The 9767-nt window shown below is 42.1% G+C and overlaps 1 protein-coding gene across 2 annotated transcripts; it reads right to left on the bottom strand.

Moving 5' to 3' along the window:
* Window positions 1–1078: 1078 nt before the first annotated feature.
* On the bottom strand, window positions 1079–9695 carry CFAP418 (cilia and flagella associated protein 418). Of its 2 annotated transcripts, XM_053395627.1 has the most exons (6): window positions 9480–9695; window positions 8192–8291; window positions 7501–7571; window positions 5844–5909; window positions 4713–4808; window positions 1079–4301 (listed from the first exon to the last, which is right to left on the bottom strand). In XM_053395627.1, the coding sequence occupies exons 1-6, from the start codon at window positions 9650–9652 to the stop codon at window positions 4142–4144; spliced, it is 666 nt and encodes a 221-aa protein (XP_053251602.1). In that variant the 5' UTR covers window positions 9653–9695; the 3' UTR covers window positions 1079–4141. The 2 variants fall into 2 exon arrangements, with proteins under 2 accessions (XP_053251602.1, XP_053251603.1); XM_053395628.1 differs by lacking the exon at window positions 5844–5909.
* Window positions 9696–9767: the final 72 nt, after the last annotated feature.

The following is a 9767-nucleotide window of genomic DNA, read 5'->3' as shown; positions in this document are numbered from 1 at the left end:
CTCACCTGTCAATTATCCATAAATCTCTGTGTATATCTTTTGTTCTCTTTGCCCACAACCAGTATTGATTTTTCAGTCAACTATGAAGAACCAATTAGCTTTCCCTTCTTCTGTTGTTTCCCGTTACATTTAAAGCAGATGGCTGGGAATGGTAGTTTCCTAAGGCTGCTGGGAACAGAAGCTCTGTGGGGACAAACTACAATTCCCAGGATTTTGGGGGGGGGATGGTGGTGAGGAGCAATAACTGTAGAAGTGGTATAAATGAGCTTTAAATGTATGGTGTAGATGTGACCTTTATAAGCTCCTCAGAGCAAACACCAGTCCTCTTGTACTCTGTAAAAGTACCAGACTCACAGATGGCATTAAAATTATAAAAACACTCTAAGGTTCCCATTTTGAATAGGACTACCTTATACATTCTCCGTATACTGGAAACTCCCCTGTGATCCTCAGGTGAAGGGTGATATAGAAATTTAATAAATAAAAATAATAAATAAAAGTCAGGAGTGGACACAGACCAACGTTGCTAACAATGTGTTCCATCAATTTCTAAGTGTGATCAGGGTCTCTCAGTATGAATTTTGATTTGAAGCATCCAGCAAACCAACCTGTACAAGTCAAAGCCGGGTTGACCAAAAGCTAGTGTGCGCTGGGAAAAACATGGAAAAGGATGATGATATTTTTGTGAATCATCCTGGGGCTAGTTCATATACTTGGTCTGCTTGCAGTTGGATGCTCTTATCCCTGAATAGTCGCTGGAAGGTTTTGCAATCCCATTCATGGAGTTTTCTCATGGCAAACAGTTCAGGTATCTCATTCGCCATGAGCAAAGGGTTCATGTAAATAAGCCCCCCTTTCAGCAACTCTGAGGGGGGAAAGAATCCTATTTGGCTTCAAACGTGGCATTGTGAAGCCCTCCCATCAGACTGCCTATGTAGGTCAACTGCTTTCCCAACAGATGGCTCAGAACCAAATAATCAACTCTGTCCATGCCCACTTAGCCCCTAAATCCTGCAGGTTTCAGAGACCTGAGCTGCCAACATTATTGAGAGAATGAAAACTACAGGACTGCAGGGGATAATACTGTGCTTTGCATTTATAGTGTGTGTTTTAATTTAAAAAAACAAACAAAACATCAAGTACAACTTCCATTATCAGATAGTAATACAGGTAGGAAAGAATAATACGTCAGTGACCCACACAAAGCGTGTAACAGAAGATCAACCAGGTAAGTCAAATGAAAAGCAAATAATATCCTACTTTGAATACCACCCCTCCCAGATTCAGTTATCAAAGTGAATTAGCTTTGCTTTCTTTTATGTTCTTGCTCATTTATTATGACACTCAACATTTTTGTATTCTTACGAAGGGTTTCAGCTAATGGTTTTAATGAAGGAACCAATAACAAAGGGAAAAGGGGACACCCCTGTTCAGTTCCCCTATGAGTTTTAAAACTCCGTCAATCACATCAGTTGACGTGGACTCTTGTCATTATTGGACAATACAGAACTCTGATTACCTGTGTAGAATATTTACCAAAATTTATTCTTTCCAAGACACAAAATGAAAAGGACCAATGAAGATGATCAAACACTTTATGGGCACCTAAACATATGATACTTAATGTCTTGTGCTGTGTAAAATGTGTAATATTTAAAATCTTTCAGATATAGTCTGAAATATTTTAAATTGCCAATTACTGTTTCTATTTCATCTACAATCCAAGTCCAGATCAGATCCTTTTCTTTAACCCCCTCCGAGCCCCTGAGTTGAAGTCCTGTTTAAGAAGTCAAATTGCTGTACTTGTTTGTAACACACTGAGGCACAGGTCAACAGTGTATATAGCACCTTTTAGGCTTTTGAAGTTCTTCAAGCACAATAGTTCAGTAATTCCAACAGTAACCTGATAAGACTGGCCTGTGCTGTTATCCATATATTGCAGATGGTGTGCGTGTAGGACCAGTGCTTTGTCTAAGGTCACCTAGTGAATTTGTATCTCAAGAACCTCCTGGCTTACACTGCACAGAACTAGCTCTTAAAGATGATAGAATCTAGTGGTGTTTGCTGTGTCAACCACTGTCTAAGTCAGGGATGCCCTCTAGATGTTGCTGGACTACAACTCCCAACTTTCCTGACTGTTGGCTAGGCTGATGGGAGTTGGGAGTCCAACATTTGGACTCCTCATTCCTGGTCTAAAAACACTTTAGGTCCAGCCAGCTATATCTGGCTAGGATCAGTCACACCAAACCCTGCCTCCCATCAGTAACCAATATTTATAGTCACTCCCAACCCCATCTCTCAATAATAATGGTAATAATAATAATAATAATAATAATAATCAGTATTTATATAGTGCTGTTTACTAATTATTCGGTGGGTTTCACATTCTTTGTTTCATAAATACCAAACTATGCATGTATTTAACATTTCAGGCATGTGTTAGCTATCAAGACACCATGGGGGCCAAAAAGAACAAATACAACAGGCAATCAATATATGAAATTTAACCAACTTGTTCAGATATGCCAAGAATACAACTTTTAATGACTCTAGCATTACAGAGAAATTAGAGGGAACGATTTCTGCCTTGTGGACTTTTAGATTCCATATTTTGGTTTAAAAGAAAGTATATCCAAGTTATTTATTCTAAACAGATTACATGGTCTAAAAAGCAACTGAAATTTCTTGCATAGGATGATGAGTTTTGAGATCGTATGAGCAACAATTTTTTTCCAAATGTGCTATTGTTTCCCACATTCTGAGTACTACTTGCTTGCTACAATTGTTTACGCTTCAATGCGCTTTTAAACTTTCAGTGCTACAGAAAAAACTCCTGGAATAGTGCTACACGTGTTGGTTGAGAAAATAATTCAGGATCAGCTAAATCATACAACTCAAAATCATACAACCCTGCTAAGTCATCCTCTGAGCAGACCCACTGAAATCAAGGGAATTCAGTTATGCGAGTCCAGTTCATTTCAATGTGTCCGCTCTGGGTCTGACTAAAACTGGGTATCCATTGGCTCAATTCTTTTTTTAAGATGGAAATGGGAATGCAAGAGTTCTGAACCGCTTTGATTATATTTGGTATTCCGATACAAAGATTAAAACATAGAATGTGGATGCACTGACAGTCTCAAAAGACAACTGAAATAGACATCTAACAACAGTTTTCTGCTAACTTAAAACTTGCAGAGTGTCAGTGAAGGTGGAAAAATCCTACACCTAATAGGACGTTTACCCTTGTCCCCCACAAAAAAATACTTTGATTTTGAATATCATTGCAAAAAAATTGTTTAGGCTCCGTCGCAATATCATTTACATGAACAGCTTTGAGTGGCTCAATCCAGTGCATTCTACTCAGAAGTAAGTCCTACTGAATTCAGTAGAACTTTGTTCCAAGTGAGTGTGCACAGGATTGCAGACTTAAGGGAGTGGAAAAAGATCCACCCTAGCTCAACTCTAGTTATGTTTACTTAGAAGTACCACTGTGTCCAGTGGGGCTGATTCCTGGGATGACGTGCGTGAAGACAGCAGCCTAAGGACTTGGCTCACAACTAGAAATGAGCTTATTAGAATGCTGGAGCTGTCGTGTCATTTTCCTTCCCATTGCTGGACTGTCCAAGCTATCTGCTCTTGCTCTGAAAGCAAGCTTCAGCATCCTGCTAAAACAACTCCGAAATGATATTAATTTGAAGATTGGCTCACTACATACACATGTGCAGGTAAAAAGCCAAAGCCAAAATATCCCACATGCATATTCAAAAAGTGTTTTAACTCAAGTATTAGCTTAGGCAGATTTCTCTCTCTTTTCAGGTGTATCTCTCGCTTCTACATTTGTGGGATGCCTTCTAGGACCCGGGCCTTGTTTCCTTTCAGCTTCACTTCCTCCTACACTGGAAGTACTCAACAGTTCTGCCAGCCTGGTCCTCTAGGCCGAGGAAGGTCTCCAGCTTACTGTGCCCCCCCTCCAGTTCCATTAGTTCACAAGGGAATTGCAGACAAGGCAAAGTCCACGGTTTGTATTTGGATTATCAAGATCTAAGTGTACACGGAACACACTCAATTCATCACTCGTGATGCCGAGCAGTGAACAGATGGTCTTCATACAGAAATGAGCATGTGGATGACAAAGACAACTTCATTCAACGTGTTTGCTGCAAACCCAGCGGAGCTGTCGATCCACAGTGAGGTCTGTTAATTCATCTATTGATCTCCAAGTGCACTGACAAGCATAGGCCCTCGATCCTTTCTTGGTTAGCATCTTCGTCCTCAACTTGCGGAATTCAGGCATGTTATTCCTACCAATCAAAAATATTCTATTTCAACAGCGTTCTTGTTTTATTATGCTTTTACATTTGTTGGACTGGCTGGGGCAACTCAGTCAGATGGATGGGATAATAATAATAATAATAATAATAATAATAATAATAATAATACCAACTCCCTCAGAACCACACAGCCAATCATTGCCCAATTAGCCACAGAGTGGAACAAAGACAAAGATACTCTACCCTTGTCACTGAAATGAAAGCCTTTGGGTATTTCTGCTATAGGCTTTCCCCCCAACCTATGTACTGAAATATCCACACCTGCAATTCTGTAAAGGTGATATCAGAACATTTACGGACCACAACATTTATATGATACCCCAATACCATATAGGTCACATCACACCAAATATTCCTATCAATATTATCCGCAAAGCATACCTGAAAAAGAGGTAATCACATGACTGATCCCACTGAAAGTCATCGTGTTGCAAAACGCGGAAGTCACATGCAGTACACCGCAGCTGATCACAGGTTCTGTCCAAAAAAGATTACAAACATTATAGATTAAACACATGGAACAGTTCAATCAACTTATTTCTTAACTTATTAAACTTGTTCATATTATCCAATCTCATAATAGGTGCATTTCTTAAATCTTGACAGAAGTGTGAAAAAACTCACAATTTAATAAACAGCTGTTAAAAGGAAAGGAATATTCTGTTTCACATTTCCTATCCTAACTCACCAGAACTAGACTAACCTTTAAACAGAACGGTTACACTCTAAGCTTTCAGTGCCACTGTTTAAAATTAACCTCCACGAAATAAAATCGGTTCTTACCATTCAATAAAATAAAACCTCAGTTGATTAAAGGCTGCAACTCTGGTATTTACTAATTCAATTTTCACCCTTTTTTCTATGTATGGGTAAAAGCTTGGGTGCCTCCATTTTACAGGAAGAATTTAGCCTAGGAAAAATCCTTATGGGAACTGACCTTTATGGCACATCACAGCTGATCTCTCACCACTTCCCTCCTCGCAAGAGGATCATGTCTGTGAAACTATGTGAACATATATCCAAGATCCTCTGTGTTTCTGATTCATATGCTTCTTTAACATGGGTAAGCGTGATCTGTACACACGAATGCTAGTGGTATACAGAAATCTAAACAAACATGGGCTGAATCCTGCATGTGCTGAGGGCTTTTCTCACCTGCCTTGCCACTGGCTGATGCAGCTGAATAGTGAACTCAGACTGACTCCTTGTGGCTACCAGACCACAGGCTGAGATAACTGTGTGCAGCAGCTTGGGTGGGGGTGGAGAGGGTCACAGATGGTGCAAAAGCTCCCAGGTTCAGTCCCAGCCATCTCCAAGAAGGACTGAGAAATGCCTCTGTCTGAAATGCCAGAGGGTTGCTGCCAGTCCGTGTAGACAATACTATGCCAGACCAACAGTCTGATTCAGTATAAAGCAGCAGCTTACAGTATGTTCCTTCCTAATATAGCAGTAAGAGAAACATGAAAGTCTCATAATGCAATTGCCAGTATTTTTAATTTTTTTAATGCCTACCTCTGAGAAATATTTGTTCCTATACCATGCGGTGCGCTGCTTCCACCAAGATATACAGGGCAACATCTACAAGAATTAAATTGGAAAGCCTTGAAATAGTTTTGAAGAAGAAGAAGAAGAAACCCCACATTAAACCATTTGCCTGCAAAGTTTGCATCGTTTGATTTCTCAGGTGTCATTACGCTAGTGAGCATGTGTACCTTTTCAACAAACCTTTTGTTTGTAGAACTATAAGGCAGGACAATTCAGAAGAAATGGTAATATTATTATCTGCATGATATATGTATCTTGGGGGCAAAAAACCCAACTGGAAGGGAAATACTCCAGATCCTGTAGGATTTCTACCAAACACAACAGGGACTAGAAATCAAGCAAACATCATCATCAACATGGAGCTTTAAGTTCTGAAAAGCTATTAAAATTCCCCCGCCCTCATTTCATGGCATATTCTATATAGTTAAAAGAAGAACTGATGTGACCATTACTTCATAAACATCAACTGGTGCTCCCACATACTCACAAAACTGTCAGCATTAGGGAGACCAGAAGCTAAAGAGTAGAGCATAGCTTGACAAACACACATGCTGAAATTCCATCTTCCACACAGCTATTAAAGATGTAGGAGCCCTGTTCTCTTTTGCATCTGGCTGCCCTAACCAGCAATAATGCAACACAGCAATAACATTCTGTCCACTGAAAACATAGGGTTTGATCCATGCTATGCTAGTTGCACTTAGGTCCCATTGAAATCAAAGTGAAAAGTTAGCAATGATTCAAATGAATCTGTCCTTTCTTCCTTGCTGTCCTGTACAGTGGTACCTCAGGTTAAGAACTTAATTCGTTCTGGGAGTCCGTTCTTAACCTGAAACTGTTCTTAACCTGAGGTACCACTTTAGCTAACGGGGCCTCCCGCTGCTGCCGCTGCCATGAGATTTCTGTTCTCATCCTGAAGCAAAGTTCTTAACCTGAGGTAGTATTTCTGGGTTAGTGGAGTCTGTAACCTGAAGTGTCTGTAACCTGAAGCGTCTGTAACCCAGGGTACCACTGCAGTTTGAAACTGCGTCCCGGATAAGACTCTTCCCTCTAATCCACCCTCAAAATACACATACCCTATATGGATCTTTTGGCAGAACTTTCTCGTTTCCATGTTGAACACAGACAAATTTACTTCTGAGAAAACATACACAGTTAGCTTCTGATGAACAGTGATATCCTAGAAATAGCTATATGGAAATACCGTGTTCGATGGGGCTTAGTCTCCGATAACCTGGCATTAGATTGCAGCCTGAACCTATGCACACATAAATGAAATGGCCATACCATTCTTCCAATTTGCCTCTGCCTTCCCTTCCACTGTTGTTTTGCTTATCCTGCACTTTAGATTGTAAGCTCTTCGGGGCAGTGACCTACCCAATGGTGCAATGTAAATAACTCAAGTCCCATTGATTTCAATGAGAACTAACAGCAAAAAGTAAATCCCACTGAGTTCAATAGGACTTACTCTCAGGTAAGTGTGTACAGGCTTGCAGTCTTAGTGCAACTAAGTCACTTGATCCAACCCATGCATTCTTTTGTTTACTGACTTGTCAATGGAGCTATGTTGAAATTAGCTGTTTACTGTTCAAAGCATTTTCTCACTCATGTAATTTTTACTTACCTCTTACCATGAGCTTGAACGGAGGTAGTTCTATTTTCAGATGCAGAGCTAGGTGACTTAGATTTATGTTTCTAATAAAGAGAGAGAGAGATGGGGACCTCTTAACACAAACCAGGAGCACGGTAAAGTTTTCCTGCTTTTATTTCCAAATAACAACGACCAGAAGTCTACTTGAAGAGGAGGAAGACAGAGGGTAGAAAAACAGCAAGCAACACGAGGGCTTCACAAATGGCTCCCATTTCCGCAGTCAGCTGCAGCAAAGGTACATGGGGAACCACACTGCTCCATCAGTCAGGCAGCATCTTCCTTCCTCCAGTAAGGATGTACCCATTCTCTTAATGTGAACTTTGGGTTCTGGACTGGAGTAAACAGCTCTGGCTGATGCATAGGACTAGAAGTTCTAATCTGATGTGAAAACTAAAGCAGTGTTAGCTTGATTCCAGATTAGGGAATCCAGAACACTTTTTCTCTGCTTCCTTGGCTTTGGTTCTACCCACCAGCACCATGCAGCCCTGACGGATTACTCCTGAGGGAACCCCGTCCTTGACTGTGGGGGAAGGTTGTCTTTTTTGCTCTAGACTTTCACCACTTTCCTTTTTCATCTGGCTTTCTTCTTCAAAGGTTCTGACTGACACTCCCCCCCCCCCCCGCAACTTTCCCTTTCCTCAGAGGTTGCTTTGTCTTGACCTACCACAAGATTTTTGGCATAGCTGTTTTCGTCGATGATATCTTTAATTATGTCATCTATGTCTTCTTCTTCACTAGCACCTTTTGTCAATACTTTGGAAAATCTGGAAAGAAATGGAAGAGGAGCATCCTTTGGTAAGTTTGTTTAGAAGACGCTGGCCAAAGTATGGGGATAGCCGCTTCAAACACTTAAAACCCCAGTGGCAATTGTCACATGTGAAAATGACATGTTTTGTCTCCAAGTGTGCACAGTGGCCTGACACAGTTTCCCACAAAGGTGAGAGGAAGCAATGATTGTTCATCTATGATACTTGCTACTTATGCAAGCCTGCCCAGATGCTTAGAAAGCTGAGGTAATTTCAAGCTGTTTTAGTATTTTAACTTTTGCACGTTTTAAAGTGGGGTTGTGATTTTTTACATTTTATTTTACTGTTTTATCTTCTGTAAACCGCATTGTTAGTTAGTTTGTTTGCAGTGCCTAAGTTTTATGAAATAAAATAAATGCACAGACTGTGGCCTGCAACTGTGGCTTGAGATGCATCTTTCCTGGGATTGACTTAATTCAGTGGAGCAGTTGGTGGAAGGGGAAGAGGGGTAAACTGTCTGGAAGATAAGCCAGAGGGGGTGTTGGAGAATGTTAAAAAGATGCAGAGATGGGGATAGTCTGAAGGAATTGGGAAACGCTGGTGTGTTCATGCAAGCTAAGAATCTGGCAGCAGTAACAGCTGGGTGGTCGCGCGTCACGTCGCCTGGAAACGAGGGAGGGAGTAGAAAGGAGAGACTAAGCGGCACTCACAGAGGTAGAACACGCGGAAGAGTCGCGCACAACCCTCATTTCAGGTTTCCGCTCGAGCACGCTCCTTTGCGGGGCCAGGAGTATCAACATGCACAAGAAAGAAGGCAAGGGAAAGGCATGTTCCGCCGAAGCACTTCTTTGGTGCCCTTGCTGTATTTTCTTCTTTTTCTTTGCGTGGGTTGCCCAAAGGCTGGGCGGGTGGAAGGGGGGAAAAGCCTGAGATGCGCAAACGGTTGCATGCTTGCTCGGAAGTATCACTTAATTCAATTGGGCTACTTTCGTAGTAACTTCGCTTAGGGTTTGGTGATTGCAACCTAAACACGCTTAGAAAATGAGGGATTTTATTTTTAAGGGCTTCGGAGCTTTCTGAAGTTTGCACTACACGCTAACTGGGAACCGGAAGTGCCGTTAATACTTCTCTTTGAAACTGCGCTCCCCTTTAGGGGCATCTCGGAGGGGCGGGGGAAAGAAAGGCGCGAGCATGCGCAGTGCTCACCTGGCCCTCTCCCCCGCCGCGGCGGCCTCGGCCTCGGCCTCTTCTTCCTCCTCGCGGAAGCGGTTCCTTTTCCGCCCCTGGCCCGGCCGGCCTCGCTCCGAACAGTCTCGCCTCGAGAGGCGGCAGAACTTGTTCTCTACCTCGTCCAGCAGCTCATCCAGGTCGTCCGCCATCTTAGCCTCTCCTCACGTCTCTCACCCCCCTTCTCCTCGTTGCCATGGTAGCAGCGGGGGGGGGAGAAGGGCGAGGGCAGGCGCGCTCCGCCCCCACGTCTAAGCCGCCGTGGAG

The sequence above is a fragment of the Podarcis raffonei genome, chromosome 7, assembly GCF_027172205.1.
Source record: "Podarcis raffonei isolate rPodRaf1 chromosome 7, rPodRaf1.pri, whole genome shotgun sequence".
Lineage (NCBI taxonomy): Eukaryota > Metazoa > Chordata > Lepidosauria > Squamata > Lacertidae > Podarcis > Podarcis raffonei.
Note: the sequence above shows the minus strand (reverse complement) of the source record. Positions and strands in the feature narration are given on the sequence as shown.

Bases quoted from the DNA above. Each gene is read 5' to 3' on its own strand.
- CFAP418 (XM_053395627.1), bottom strand. From the start codon at position 9,652: ATGGCGGACGACCTGGATGAGCTGCTGGACGAGGTAGAGAACAAGTTC. The intron at 5,910-7,500 runs GTAAGTAAAAAT...TAATTCTTGTAG, and splicing joins GTTCAAGCTCATGGTAAGAG to ATGTTGCCCTGTATATCTTG. The intron at 4,302-4,712 runs GTATGCTTTGCG...TTTGATTGGTAG, and splicing joins TGTGATTACCTCTTTTTCAG to GAATAACATGCCTGAATTCC.